A 15162-nucleotide genomic window follows, 5' to 3' on the forward strand; every position below is an offset into this window, starting at 1 on the left:
ATGAAGTGACGGCCATTGAGAGTTGCATTGTCAGCAGGCGATGATATTTTAATCGTATGTCTTGTACAAATATAGATATGGGGAACCTCAACTGGGGGAACTTCAATGGCAACTAACTGGAGCCTAGCAAAAGTGCTGGCGTGTGGGCTTGACGCGGCCGTACTCTCCGTTCGTAGTGGGTGAGGCCTTACAATTGAGAGTATCTGCGTCGAGCTTCTCCTGGCGCTCCAACAGAATCCGCTCCGCATCCTGCTTGGTCACCGTGTGCTTCTGGTGCAGGCGATGGCGACGGGCGTAGCGCAGAAAGTGCTCGTCCCCATACATCTGACGGCTCTCCAAGTAGATCTGGGGAACCCGACCATAGAGGAAGGCCTGCGTTTGCGGATACCACGATAACTGCTTCTTCCACTGTTCATCGATGGCCTTTATGTGAGTGTTTAAGTCGCGCTGGTAGCGCTCCTTTGCGACCAGATCTGCTGGCATGATCGGACAATGTCGTTGTAGTTGTAGAACAGGACTTAGAGTTTCCAGTACAAGTGTCAGTATCTGGGAATATGGCAACTTTTGGATGAGCCCTCGTTCAGGGCACATGTGATTGGCAGCTGAGGCGAGCGTTCCGTTTCCCTAATCGCATTAGCAGAGCTGGCCAGAAACCACTTGACAAGCGACAGGTGCCTTCGGTCCAGGTCCAGTCGCTCCTAAGCTGCCACCGACAGCTGTGCGAAGAAAACTCCCTCTTTTTCTGTCAGAGCTCTATATGAAAAAAGGCGAACGGACAGAAAATAAAGCTATATCGGCTCGGCTATTGATTCTGATCCAGAATATATGTATATACTTTATGGGATACATATCAACATCCACCATAAAACCAATAAAATGTATCCCTAAACTCTTCGAGTTTTAGGTTTAAAAGCAAATGTACATATGTCTGGCAGAATTTGATCAGTTCAACAAAGATCCCTTTGAAAATCGAGATGCTTTGAGGAGACACAACTTTAAAGACTATTTAAATATCCGTTTATTTAGCTTTTGGTAAAGTAGATTATTACATCGGCCCGCGGAATGCCATCGACAAACCAGGTGCTATTGAGATAGTATCGGCCATCCGGCACAACCGTCTGGATGATATTGTTTATATGCTGAACGGGAAGCTTATCCAAGATAATATCATGCTAGAAACGCGGGAAACCATAAGACACTTTTTGCTTGAGAATTTAAGAATTGCACTCACGTGATAGGGGCAGGTGTGGTTGAAATTCGAGAAGTCGGCGAATGTTTTGAAAATCCAGTTGACAATGACGTTGCTGCGATCGCGTAGGAACTTACAGGCATCGAAGCGGACATCGAAGTTGTACAGGATTCTCTTATTCTCGCGCATCCTTATCTGGAAATTGGTCTGCAAAGATCGAAAGTTACGTGGCCCGGCTTGTATGAAAAATCCCCCTTACCACGGTGTTAGTAATCGGCAGCTTGTGAAGTTTGGTTTTCAGCGACATGTACTTATACGTTCGATTCACAGATCTCAGATAGCAGTAATCAAAGTCCAAAAATACCCGATCCCGCACCAAGCAGCGAACATTGTTGAACTCAAAGTTTCCGCAGATCTGCTCGTATACAACTCCTCAGTTCTCATCCTAATATATATTTCGATTCCTTACTGCGATCGGTCCTATGGCAATTAGTATAAAGAAACGCAGGGTATTCATTCTGGAACAAAACTGAGAATGAAACTCGAATAAAACAAATATTGTACTATACTACGATTATACTATAATTATAATTAATCGCTACATTAACGCTCCTAATCAGCCTACCCAAAAATCGATTTCCCAAATGTGGAAGCCCATTAGCTCAGGTTTTATGCTTTATAATAACAATAGCTTCGATCAGTGCAAGACAGTTGATCCACCTAGTCAGAACAATTAATACAAACCGGATAGTACAAAAAATTTCCCCAAAGATATCCAACGATTTGGGCAACGCTGGAAACAGTTATTATAAGCTAGTCAGTTTCCTATAAGATTGTTGTTTTAAGAAAGGATAGTCCGCGCCACTGTGAAAAACTGAAAGTTCCTGTTTGTTCGAATTTGAAATTCACGTTTAATTTGATTTTTGTTTCATTCTCCATTATGAACTCGACTCGACTCCCCAGTTCTATTACATAACAACATATTTTAGAACAAATATGTTTAAAAACATAAATTCTCTGTTCCTGTTGGCCTTGGCCTTCATCGCCTGGACTGTTTGCTGTTATTTTCATGAAATTGAGGAACAGCTGGGCACACAGGGATTCGATGTGGAGCAGTACTCAGGTGAGAAGGAGCGCATCACGAGTACATATCCGTCCGTATATCTATATATATTACATTACAGAACACCCTGGCTTGAAATATAATCAATTGACTTGCAAAAACATCCCGAAAGCTGTTCCACAAACTTTTCCTACCTTTGAAATAATATGCAGCTCTTTCATTGTCTTATGCCTGACATATACCTGGGTCAAGCTTTTGACGTTCTTGGTCGAGCGGACAGGTCAGTTTTGGCAGGCCATGAAGCCGGAGGAGGAGGACACGCAGGTGAAAAAGCAACTGATGGAGCAACTTAACAGCTTGAAGACCGAATTTGAGGTGATGAGTGAACTACTGAAGCAGCACCAGCCCAGTGTTGATTTGGAGGTACAGACCATGAGCGGACTGGAGCTTCAGTCCCACAGTGGCTGTAGCTCTTTAGAGCTACAGAAATGTGACAGTGGCTGCTCGGAGGTCCACCTACTGCCCAGTAGCAGTTCATGCAGTAATAACTGCAGCAATGACGTCCCCATCAACGAACTGTGGAATCAAAAGAATGACGTCTGCTCGATACGTGGTACCCCCAGATTTCCGGACGTACCGGCGGTAGACCAGGCCACGCAGTCTACTTACATCAGTAGCAGCCAGATCCACATCGGTCCAAACATGTTCAATACGAAGCCCCTCAACTTGGAGCTAGTACGCCAGTCAAGGCTGTACGCGAGGAAACCGAGTGTATTCCTCCAGGTGTCTGATAATTGCATTGCCGGACCCAGGGACAGGCCCCGGATAGGAGGCAGCAGTTGCACAATTGCCCTGCCACCGCCAAACATGTGAGAATGTGAGAGCATTTGAAAAACCGGACTAAATTTAAAAATAAAAGAAAAGGTTGGACTTATTTAAAGGTGACGCCCTCAATGCAGCGGTTTATTTCCCTACCTCATATCTTCCTTTCACGAGTTCACAAATGATTTTGGTTAGGTCAAATAAGATGGCAGTAATTAATCAAGATCCATTGAACTGCAATATCCGCATAAAACAGCTATCAATTGAAAATTGGAAGTACCAACTGAATTTCGCGAATTCGTCGTTTTTCACCGTTTCATTTTTGTTGATTTTGAAAATTGTCGTCGATAGTGATTATCGATAGTACTATGTGTTGCTTTGCAGCCCTGGGATATTTTTTTGGTATATTTTAAAATAATCAATAACAGCATCGATATCAATTTTATAATCAATAACAGCATCGATATCAATTTTATAATCGATAACCACCACTAGCGATCAGATTTGGCGATTTATCGAAGCACTGCCATCTCAATTGAATTTGTGGGGCAGATTTTTAAACAATCGATGTTTGAGAAAAAACATCGATGATTCACATTCAAAAAATGTATATTTGGCGCTCAAGTTTGGTGGGACTTTTTTGGGATTTTCTCTGGGATTTTTCCTCGCCACAATGTCCTTTTTCCCCTCAACAATGTCCCTTACGGCGCATTCCATACTCACTTACGTTTTCTTACGTGTTATGCTGCTGGCAACATTCAATTTGTATGGGCCAGACTCATGTGCCGTGCACATACCCTGGGAAATGTATGTTATAGAACTGAGAAAATGTTTGTCATCTAATGCACCAATATAGGCCAAATCTATTCAGTCTCTGTTTTAAAGGTATTTCAACGATATTTTGAAGGTTTTGGTCTTCTTACAGAAACCAAGAATGGGTATCGGGATCGAGATATATTTATAGACCCTAATCATATGCATTAATATGTCCAAAACATAACAATCTGAGATCATTTCTATATTAATTACGTTTTTAAACAGCTTGGAATAACAGTTTCTTCATATATATCAACGAAATAGGGTATACCTGTGCCCAAACTCTGGTTGACGTGACATTTCATACTCACTTACGTTGCCACTGTTTTTTTGTTGATGCTTTTTTGCTTAAACCTTGCTTTCTACACCATACAATAAAAGAGAGTACTTAATAGTAGTCAATCAGGTAGAAAATGTATTCATTAATGGCCTAAAATTATGTGGGAAGAGCTAATGGTTTTAGTTAGGCAGCATTATTCAACGGAATAAAGAAATTGAACAATTGGAACGATTTTTCTCTTACGTTTATTACGTTTCATTTGTTTGATCTTTTTCTCTAAAACCTTTTTTTAGACAAGATCCAATAAAAGCATGTATTAAGAATAAACCAGTTATGTAGAAAATAGGTTCATAAATCGTATAAAATTATGTGGGCATGGCCAAATGTTCTATATAGATGTTAATATTCGACGGAATATCAAAAACGAGGAATATGAATAATGATTGGTATATTTTGAAAATGAGACCGTATATTTCGGTATTTATTTGAGTTGGTAATAACAACAATGAGTATATGTACGGTATGTTTTGATATTTTTGACGAAGTTTCGGTATATTTCTGATTGTTGTATTTAGCGTCGCGTTGAAAATAAATAAATAAATAAAATAATGCCGGAGGATGCCCAGGAATTGAGAAAAGCTAGGCGCTTCCTCAAAGAGCGCCTTCAGCGGGACTACACCACTCTGCGAGGCTACAAAGAGGAGCGCTCCAATGTGCGCCAATTGCTGCAGCGTACCGCGGAAATGGGAGAATCTAACTCCTTGCTGTTGATTGGGCCGCGCGGCGCTGGAAAAACGACGGTATGATAAAATGAACTTTAATATATTTGTATCTGAAGCTAACCAAAGTCCTTGCAGCTCATAAATGCAGTGCTGACAGATCTACTAGTCAACAGATCGTTCGTGGACAACACGCTGATAGTGCATCTCGACGGGAATCTGCATACAGACGACCGCATTGCTCTGAAGTCAATTACGGTGCAGATGCGGCTGGAGAATGCAGCCGACGGCAAGGTCTTTGGCTCGTTCGCCGAGAATTTGGCTTTCCTTTTGCAGTGCCTCAAGGCGGGAGACAAGAAATCCAAGAGCGTTGTCTTTATTCTGGAGGAATTCGATCTGTTCTGTACACATCACAACCAAACGCTGCTGTACAACCTCTTTGATGTCTCGCAGTCGGCCCAGGCACCGATCTGTGTGCTGGGAGTGACCTGCCGCCTGGATGTGATCGAGCTGCTGGAGAAGCGCGTCAAGTCGCGGTTCTCGCACAGACAAGTGTTTCTGTTCCCCAGTGCCGACCAGTTTGAGGCGTACACAAATCTCTGCCAAGAGCTCCTTTTGATACCCAGCAACAGTGAGCTAAAGGCGAGTGCCGACCGCATCGACAGCCTGTATCTGCTCAAATCGGAAGCTCTCAACTTTAATCGCAACCACTTCGATGGCGTGGAGTATGAGTTCGACAACAAATTCGTTGAAAATTGGAACAAGTACCATGCCAAAATGCTCAAATCCTCACAGGCCCAAAAAACATTTCAGATGCTCTACGATTTCGACATCAGCGAAGCATTCCTGAAGAACTTCATATTTCGTCTGGTAGCGCAACTAAAGCCAGATGCTCCCTACATCACTGTCGACCAGCTGACGGTCCTGTCTGCCCAATACGAGGGCGATGACAAGATCGACCTGCTCTGCGGCCTCTCTGTGCTGGAGCTGTGCCTCATCATAGCCATCAAGCATCATTCGGAGATCTACGATCGGGATCCTTTCAACTTTGAGATTGTATTCGCGCGCTTCTCCAAGTTTGCCAAGATCTCAACCACAATGCAGAGCGTAGAGCGTTCGATTGTCCTGAAGGCGTTCGAACATTTGCGAATCGGGGAGCTGATCATGCCGCTCTCAAACAGCGGCGTGGGTAAGGTGCAGAAGGAGTTTGAAATGCACAAAATGGCCTTGACTTACGGCCAGATTCAGCAGGCGGTTCAGCGGTACCAGGCCTTGCCCACGGAGGTGGCTCAATGGGCGCAAAGCTCGCTCATCTAGTAAGGGATCTTTCTTGATCCCACCAATTCCTTAATCTTTTATCTTATTTATTTTTGTAATAATTATAATAAATTAGGTTTTTATATTCAACTTGTGCTTGTTCTTGTTCTGTATATAACGAATTTCTATATATGTATGTATTCAGGTCAGGCTGAGCTCTTATCTGGTCCGAGTCGAAGCGGATCGATAATGTTAATTCCTGGAGCCACCCGCATGTGGTTTTTTCAGACCCATCCGAAATATCTCAAAATGTGGGTGACTTTCCAATATAAAAGACGTTGCGGTGGTCACAGCAGTCACGCTAACTTGGAGTGTCATCAGCATGAGATCCTTAACTGTCCTAGGAGTTATCCTCGTGCTGGTGCTCGTGGCCACCAGCCAGGCAGATGACAGCCCAGGATTCTTTCTGAAGATCACCAAGAATGTCCCCCGCCTGGGTAAGCGAAGCGAAAGCTTTGGAATGAAGAACCTGAAGACCATTCCGCGCATAGGACGAAGCGAACAGCAGGTGAGTGACTACCCAATAAACCTTTTCCCAACATTGCTCTCAAAACTATTTATTATCCTGTAGACCGCTGTGACACCTCTGCTGACCTGGCTCTGGGATGTCGACGTGTCGCAGCCCAGCAAGCGGCGCCTGGCCACAGGTGAGGCAGCTGGCCAGGAGCGAGAACTGACCGTGGTTCAGCCGGTAAATGCCAATACCCTGATGGAGCTCCTCGACAACAACGCCATTCCCAGCGAGCACGTGAAGTTTGTGCATTGGAAGGACTTTGATCGCGCCCTCCAATCGGACACAGATCTGTACGCCAAGGTCATTCAACTGGGCCGCCGCCCCGACCATCGTCTGAAGGAGGATCTCAACTTCAACAGCTACGTGCCCATCTTTGAAAGCAACGGCGACCAGAACGCCCCCTTCATGATGTACAACAACAACGAGGACCGGGATCTGTATGGCGGAGGCAATCGCTACGATCGCAACTTCTTAAAGTACAATCATTTGTGAGGAAGAAGTGACATATGATTCAACAGTGAGAGCTCTCTTTAGGCATCTCTGGAACTGTAGGTGTCCGTCCGAGAAATCTTTCACTGCTTATACCATATGCGTGTGTGTTTGTGCATTGCTAATGTCTTTTTAAGTGCGCAAATCTTGAAATAAAGTCGAGAATACCAAAGACCATTGCTCTGGAGAGCCTTTCATTATCGGGTCCCGGAAGGCAGTCCAGGCCCCCAGTCTCTGACTGATTGCAGTCCATTAACGGTACGGTTCTTCTTCTGTGGCACCGTATAATCGCCCTGGGGATGTGTCAACAACCTAACGGCTTTCTTCCTCCTCTCTTTTTCTTTTGAAACGACTCAATGGAACGATTTCTGCTTATCAAATTTATGTGACATTATATATATTAGGAATTTCCAGCCGTCTTTAAATACAATCGCATTCCTACGGGGAGTTGGGGATCTTTTCGGGACTGGTCAACTGGCTCACCGCATTTTGCTTTATAATTCAATTAAATGAAGTTCACGCAAATTGAATTCGCAAACAGGATCGTGTCCGTCTGGCGCCGAAACATATTAGGATTTGATGTATTTATTTTGTTTAATTAGCGATCCGTTGTTAAATATTTGACATGCTATTGTTGCTGTTGACCAGAATTCACCAGCCCAGCCTGGCAATTAAAAGACCATAAACAATTGGAAATTACAATCCGGGCTCGAACTCTGTATATCGGGACAGACTCCATGACGACTCCACAAACTTGACTTTGAAATTTTTGCAATGCCCGGCATTGCTGTTTTTGTTTTTGATTTTTCGAATTGTGTTTTTTTTTTAATTTTTATTTTTAGTGCAAGCGTAGAACAAACAAGTTTGCTATGAGAGCGAGAGAGAAAGAAAGAGCGAGCGCGAGAGAGCAGAAGAAGCTTACAAAGCTGCATATATTCATGCAAGGTGAGGAACTTTCAAAAAGCCCTCTTAAAGTTTCTCGTTAAATATGCCGCACAAAACAGGGGTACCGGGGACCGAGGCTGCCTTACCTTTATTTGCATATACCTTTGACAAAGCCAACACAACACACACTCTTCAAGCGCAGCTTACTCTCCCGCTCCCATTCGCGTACATTCGCGCTCGCTCTCTCCCCACCCAAGCTTGGAGCATAAATACGTGTGCGCTTGCGGCTTCGATTGAAGAAGACTAACAGACATTGTCGTTGCCGGTTTTGTCATCAACGCTGTTGTGGTGTTTTAGTGGAATTTCGACGGATATACGGGTATACGTGATCGTGTTAAAGGCGCCTCCCACTCCACCGCACGCGCCCCCCTGATATGTGAAACGAGCTTTTTGCGTTTCAAGCTGCGACGAACAAAAGAAGCAACAACAAAACCAATAGATAACACAAAATTAGCCACGCTTGTTGTTTCGGCCAATTCAATTAAGTGCGAACAAAAGAAAGTCCAAGCCCAGTCCGGGGACCAAGTGATAATCTATCAAATGGACCACAAAAGCGTTTCCTAATTAAGCCCGAAAACCCAATAAAAAAAAATTAGCCCCGAAAAAGAAAGTCTACGCTGGACACAGGCATTACACAACAAGAGCGTGCAATTGACCCAGGCCACGGAGCATACGGTGCAGAGCACGGATCAAAGGCAGTCAGCGTCAACCTATTGCTTAGTGTGCAGTACGCAATACGCAACCTCCCTCCCTGCCCCCAGCAAAAACAACAGTTATTCCACAACACAACTATGACGACTGCGGTGAAAGTAATCTTGGCCTGGTGTCTGGTGAGCGCATTCGCCATGCAAATGGGATCGACATCAGCCATACCAATTTGGGAGTTTTTGACGCGCAACGAAAAGGTAAGAGCCAGACGGAACACTCAATCGGAGAGATATTCAATATATATTGTATGAACATGCGATTTCAAAAGCTATGAATCAGAGTCCCTAAAATCCACATCCACAATTTTGAAAAACTAAAAAATGGGTTTATAGCTTCCTCTCTTCCTGTCAACGCTATATTTTCGAAAGTCTCAAATGAAGTGCTAATTGAAAAAAAGAAAGCTTTCAGATCTCTAGATGCGTTCAGTATTCAGAAATGTATGGAGACTTCAATAACACCTCGTATTCCGAGAGAACAGCTGCTTTAGTTATGATCGGAATCACCGGATTGTCCTTGGCATTGCGCATCTGTTGAATCTAGCACGACACTGAATGCCTAAGTGGAACATAATCGATATAAATATGAGTATTGATATTGATATTGTGATAACTTCAATGAGCATCGTAAACATACTAATTTTTGCATATTAACGGGGCTTTCTGCTTCTGCTTCTTGTCTTTTCTTGTTAGCGCGTGTTGGTCGCAATATGCATAGATACTCGTATCGTTGGATCGGTGATCTAGCAGTGCTCCATGCTGAAATAAAAGCAATGAAAACAAAAGAAATTAATATGGAATATAAATGGATAACAAGACTCTGCTCGATGGCATCTTCAAAGTCAGTTGGCAGTGAGCGGTATTTGGTCGCTCATTTGCATAACTTTACCGTATTCGGTGCCCCCCTTTGGGGGCGCTGACAAAGAAAACACAATATACAATATATACTTCAGATCAGAAGAACACGGACACAGTCCTTGGCATAAATATGCCCCAAGCAGACTGTGAGTGTGATCTTGACATTGTGCGTTATCAAAAATGCGGCAAATACTTCGCGCCAATTGCCCATGATAATGACCATCGTTAGAAATACCGGCTGAGCCGGTCTACTTGTTTCGTTCGGTCTGAGTTTGTTTCGTGAAAATAGACTTCAAGACTTCACGCGATTCCCACTTTCATTCCCCTTGCTTCGAGCAGGTTCGATGCTGAGACTCTGTTTCAGCTCCCAACTATTGCCAATATATACAATATACATATATGCATATCTCGTTTTCTCAACCGATGAGCACCGCTCTGCTGTTCCCCCATAGAAAGGTTATCGGGGCGAGCTAGCCAATTCAAAGCAGCCTTCCGAATTAGCCAAAAACAGGTGGGACGCAAATGAGCTACGAGCGGAGTCACCAGAGCATGGCCCAAACATTAATTTCCATTTATGGCAAACAACGGTTTCAATTTACATTTGCAATTGCTGTAAATTGGCCGAAACCCCTTTCCACCCCCACCCGCCCCCTCCGTTTTGAAAGGATGAAAAACAACTAAAAGCTTTTCACTTTTCTGCACAAATGTTTGTGCAACAAAGCGTGACAACACTGCAGCAATTTTCTCTTCTGTTTGTTCATTTTTTAGCTGTTGTTTTTTGGTTAATGAACTCCAAGGCGGAGTTTGTTTCAAGAGAAATATAAATACATTTGCTGGGATCTTTTTTTTTTGCATGTGTTTATTAATTAATTGTTGGATTTCAATGTACGAGGTGTATACTCGTATATAGCGATTTGCCCAGTCATTAGACCTTTTTTGCGTTTTCTTTTTTGGCAGCGCATCAATCTGAAAACCTCTTTTTTTGTGCTGGTGCTGACCGCTAAGCACGCGAACTGCGCCTTAAAAATCAAAGCTCCGAACAATAGAACCCCAGAGAACAGAACTGAACAGAACACAGTGTAAGCTGATCCAGCTAGAACTGATTGTATGCCATATCCGGCACCCCCGCAAATGAGAAAATAATCTCGGAAAAAAAGCCCATTATATGCCAAAAAAAATAGCAACGCAATTCTCGATTCTAAAGGCGGGAAGAGAACAAAACAAATGTTGGGTTATTGATGATGACGGGTATTGCTTATGTAAATCTCTAATTGCAATTAAAATTCACTTTCCAATGCTGCTACCCCCAGCGGGATCCATTAATAGATGGGGGTTTCTTCTTCCTGTTTTTGATGCTGTAGTTTCTTTCGACGATGCTACTTTTTACCGTTTGCAAAGCTTTCGATTTTTCGATTGCAAAAATAAAAAAATAAAAAACATCCATTCAACATTCGGCTTTTTGGGGCCTTTATGTTTTTTATGGATGCAAACGCGTTTAGCCGGTTTGCGGCTCGAACTTCAATAAATAAATTATGTTCGCATTACGTTTTTTTTCGGGTATTTACGTAAAATATGTTAAGATATCGCCGCAGATACAACTCGTAATGGGAACGAACCCTTTTTCCAAAGTGGCTAATCGAACGGGACCAGGTCCATAGCATTCCAGAGGAGACAACTCCGCTCCGGAGTCTCATTACGATTTCTTCAAGCTGCTCTCTGCCGTTGTTTTTTGTATGTTATGAAATGATTCAGTTTTTTGTTTATTTCTTTTGTTGGCCATTTCGATGTTTCATAATGTAACCTGCGCATATCAACAGGTTATTGAACTGATCCGTTGAAACGCCTCCGCCAAGGCGGTTGAGGAGGAAGATCTTTGATAGCTTTGTTGGGCCTACGCCCATTTATTTGTAGTTCGGGAAGCTACCAGATACCAGAACAGCGACAGCCTAATCGGAATCTTCTCTCATCTTTGGTTTTTTTCAGTTTTAATTGAATATTCCTCCATATTTATGTTTATATGGGAAAGTCGAGTCAGAGATTTAAGATTAGTTGCGGGCCAAGAGAAATGGTTTTAGGCCAAGATCAATTCATTCTCTAGACGTTCCCGTAATTGCATTCGATGTCAGCTTGATCACTTAGCTGGAAGGCTAATAAACTACAGCCTCCGCGACGATCTTAAATCTACATATCTATATATAAAAATATATAGTATGTGTGTATGAAATGTGCATACATTATAGAGGTGTATTCTGTACGTGACTTTGACAACTCCCGCAAAAGGCTGATTGGAATTTTTACCTTATATTTTTACACCGTTTATATGCCATAAATTATTTAGATAATATTTTGTTTTTGCTCACATTTGTTTCTTTAATGTTTTGTTTTTTTTTTTTATTTTGGAGTTCTGGCTAATTATTTAATTGTGTCAGGGCCTGGACCATAAAATTTTGACAGAGTTATTCGAATCAGATAACCTGCTGCATGACGTACTTTATTTTACATATAAATACGTACTATACAGTGCGTTTCATAGTTACAGATAGACTAAAAAAGATAAGTATAGACCTGAAAGCACTTTGAAAGCGGTTGGATTATATTTCGAGCTATTTCTGATAGGTCCAATCATAGATGATGATTAGCTCGAAGGTCCATTCTATAATCTGTCTCCTCACGATAGGTTTTCTTATCCTTGTTCTGCGTTAGATCGATTTATTATTGAATAGGTTGGAGTTTCAAAACGGTACATGGTATTCGGCCTAGCCTCAATCTTTTGCGACGTGCTGTACTTTTGCACTTGTCGGAATGGAATTGAGTAATTTGTTGTTGCCACAAGTGCATGAAATGTTTAGCTTTAAAAAACACTAAAAACACAAAGCGATAGAGACAGACAGAGATGGAGAGCTGTAGAGCGTGTGCGAAAGAGATAGAGGGATGGTGATGCATATTCGTATCAATTGCATTTTACATTTTGCACACGTTTCTGTGCACACTGCTGTTCGTCTTGGCCTGGCTTTTGGCTCTTGGCTCTTGGTAACGGTAATTCGTAAGTTGAGCTTCATCCAACAGCACACCTTTGCCCCCTCCCCACTGCTGCTGCTGCTGATGATGATGATCGTCTCCTCCATTATGCAAACGGCGTAAAATTGTAAAACGCCGAAACGAATCCAATGCAAATGAAGCTCTTTCGTGCGCGCCGATGTATGGCTGTATGCTCGATGGAAGGGGATCAAGGGTGCCCCCGGGACGCTAGACACTAGACACCTCCCCAAAGCATACCATAATAAACAATGACCCAGAATTGATTCCCAGATCTTCTTACTTTCATTGCGTGCGATTCTGTTTTTCCCGTTCATTTGTTGATCTGTTTTTTTCGGACGGTGATCGGTGCTAATAGCCGTGAGGGAAGATCCGGATTTGGATACAGTATTTGGGGAGTTTCTGTAAATTTATTATCATTGGATTAGCATCGAACGACACACAGCTCAACCGCTTGACGTCACCTATGAGAAGATGGGGATATCTGTGAAATTCCACCGCAGCCAGAGACGCAGAATGTGTCATCTATGTAGAACATTCGGTGCTAATTAAAAGTCCATTCAACGCTCCGCTAGCCACGAAGAATGGACAATGAGGGGGGCCGCTCAGTTTGGCTACTGAACCGTAAACCCATCCACAGCAGCGCCAGCGCCGGCTCCAGCGGCAGCCCCAAAGTGGAGCACACCCACGCCCCATGGCAGCAGATGCTTGCCTTCGGTAGGGGATTGCGAGACAACATGCGAGAGGCTTTCGAAATGCATTTCGTTTGTGCAACGAAAGTGCAACCATCCCAGCGCTTCGCTACTCCCCTGCCACCGCTGACACACACACACGCACTGCTGCTACTGTCATTGCCTAATCTAATCCACCCTCTGGCCTCTTTTTTGCTTTGCAGATGTCTTACCTGTACTCCACCTTTGCCCAGCTGGTTAGCGTGCACTGCAAATCGACGGTGGGCGGCGGACTCCCGGTGAACCAGTGCAAGCATAATCTACTCGGCTACGGCTACGAGAAGCTGCAGACACTCTCAGACGCGCAGCTGGAGGCACTCGATCCCTATCAGCGCGATGCCAATGAGCTGAGTAAGTACTCGTGTCGCGTGGGAAGGCAGACCAGGCCAGAGCAGACCTGGTCTGGCCAGACGCTGGCTTCCGCATCAGAACTTCCGCACTGCAGAATCAACGTGTGGTCCAAGTAGTACGTGATCTGATTTCTGTTTCTCTTCCCGTCCGTTTCTTCTCCGCAGTCTGGTCATCGATCATGCGGGAGCATCCGAGTGCCACACTGATCACCACGCGGAAACCGCTGCCGCCGGTGCCCACGCCGCCAGCCTCCTCGCTGATCATCCTCACCCACCAGCAACTGCCGCAGCAGCAGGCGGCGGAGTCCAACGCGAACCCGCTCTTCGACAGCAATAACGAGCAGAAGCACCAGTATGCCATGGACATGGATATGGCCTACGGCTTTGGGTCTTCCTCTCCAATGCATCCCCAACAGCAGCAGCAGGCTAGCAGCGAACTGCCGATGGCCCTTGCCCTTACTGGAGAGCCGCCAAAGACCTACCTGAGCGGGCCACTGGTTTTCCGGCTCCGACCCGATGGCTCGCCCGTGGAGGAGGACCAGAACCGGCCGCTGCCCCACGACGACGACCTGGACATCTTCCGCCTGGGCCTGGCCGCAGCTGGAGCCGGAGGTCGGCCGCGCGCCACCATCCCCAACAGGCACCGCAAGATTGCCACGATCAGTGCCCTGAAGCAGCAGCACTTCGCCTCCATGCTCCAGCGTGACCTGCAGCCCCCCCACCAGATACAGAGGCGACTGTTCCGCCAGCAGCTGGCGTAAGACCCACACGCCTGATGGCGTAGCCCTAGATATAAGTCTTTTGTGTGAGGATTGAATGTGATACAATATATATCTGCGTGCATGGATGAGTGCGTATGGTGGAGTGTGCCTGAGAGCCTTCCCTCGTTTTAGTTGAGGAGGAGGAGCAGGAGAAGACACTTCTTGGATGCACTTTGAGCTTTAATGGAATTTCGACCGTATTCGTACAACGTTTAAGTTTTCTTTAATTTTATTTATTCGCGTGCATTAGCCGTAAGATCAAATACAAGTAGAGATTCTTGAATAATAAACCGCATAATTATTATCATTATTATTTGCTTGTTAATTCTGAATGGTTGGAGATCGTCGTCTGCACTTGACGATCCCAACAAAGACGGAGATCTGGGAGCTCTGGGAACCGGTTGGACATGTTAATGATGAAAGTCGCATCTTTGGCAATCCAGTTCCTTGTCGCACACACCCATCGCATGCCCATAAGCTGCACGCGAAAGCCTTATTAACCCAATTCGTGCCTGGAAACCTACTTAAAGCCGAACAATGGAGATGTGCAGCCCGCTCGATGGGAGGG

At 44.4% G+C, this 15162-nt stretch overlaps 6 protein-coding genes across 7 annotated transcripts; 4 read left to right on the plus strand and 2 right to left on the minus strand.

Moving 5' to 3' along the window:
- Positions 1–123: 123 nt before the first annotated feature.
- On the minus strand, positions 124–483 carry LOC117187845. The gene has a single exon (XM_033390718.1). It carries the CDS (start codon positions 481–483, stop codon positions 124–126), a length of 360 nt encoding a protein of 119 aa, XP_033246609.1.
- Positions 484–994: 511 nt separating this feature from the next.
- LOC117188468 lies at positions 995–2117 on the minus strand. Of its 2 annotated transcripts, none has more exons than XM_033392381.1 (4): positions 1934–2117; positions 1449–1718; positions 1232–1396; positions 995–1172 (listed from the first exon to the last, which is right to left on the minus strand). In XM_033392381.1, exons 2-4 carry the CDS (start codon positions 1494–1496, stop codon positions 1023–1025), a joined length of 363 nt encoding a protein of 120 aa, XP_033248272.1. In that variant the 5' UTR covers positions 1497–1718; positions 1934–2117; the 3' UTR covers positions 995–1022. The 2 variants fall into 2 exon arrangements, with proteins under 2 accessions (XP_033248272.1, XP_033248271.1); XM_033392380.1 differs by having other exon boundaries at positions 1815–2117.
- On the plus strand, positions 2114–3186 carry LOC117188467. The gene is made up of 2 exons (XM_033392379.1): positions 2114–2312; positions 2374–3186. Exons 1-2 carry the CDS (start codon positions 2186–2188, stop codon positions 3123–3125), a joined length of 879 nt encoding a protein of 292 aa, XP_033248270.1. The 5' UTR covers positions 2114–2185; the 3' UTR covers positions 3126–3186.
- Positions 3187–4714: 1528 nt separating this feature from the next.
- On the plus strand, positions 4715–6296 carry LOC117188065 (origin recognition complex subunit 4). The gene is made up of 2 exons (XM_033391338.1): positions 4715–4970; positions 5028–6296. The coding sequence occupies exons 1-2, from the start codon at positions 4779–4781 to the stop codon at positions 6204–6206; spliced, it is 1371 nt and encodes a 456-aa protein (XP_033247229.1). The 5' UTR covers positions 4715–4778; the 3' UTR covers positions 6207–6296.
- A 74-nt stretch (positions 6297–6370) lies between these two features.
- On the plus strand, positions 6371–7386 carry LOC108160332. Its single transcript, XM_017294263.2, has 2 exons — positions 6371–6714; positions 6778–7386. The coding sequence occupies exons 1-2, from the start codon at positions 6529–6531 to the stop codon at positions 7210–7212; spliced, it is 621 nt and encodes a 206-aa protein (XP_017149752.1). The 5' UTR covers positions 6371–6528; the 3' UTR covers positions 7213–7386.
- A 979-nt stretch (positions 7387–8365) lies between these two features.
- Positions 8366–14904, plus strand: LOC108160331 (rhythmically expressed gene 5 protein). The gene is made up of 3 exons (XM_017294262.2): positions 8366–9059; positions 13648–13834; positions 13999–14904. Exons 1-3 carry the CDS (start codon positions 8946–8948, stop codon positions 14592–14594), a joined length of 897 nt encoding a protein of 298 aa, XP_017149751.1. The 5' UTR covers positions 8366–8945; the 3' UTR covers positions 14595–14904.
- The last annotated feature ends 258 nt before the right edge of the window (positions 14905–15162 follow it).

The sequence above is a fragment of the Drosophila miranda genome, chromosome 3 (genome assembly GCF_003369915.1).
Source record: "Drosophila miranda strain MSH22 chromosome 3, D.miranda_PacBio2.1, whole genome shotgun sequence".
Lineage (NCBI taxonomy): Eukaryota > Metazoa > Arthropoda > Insecta > Diptera > Drosophilidae > Drosophila > Drosophila miranda.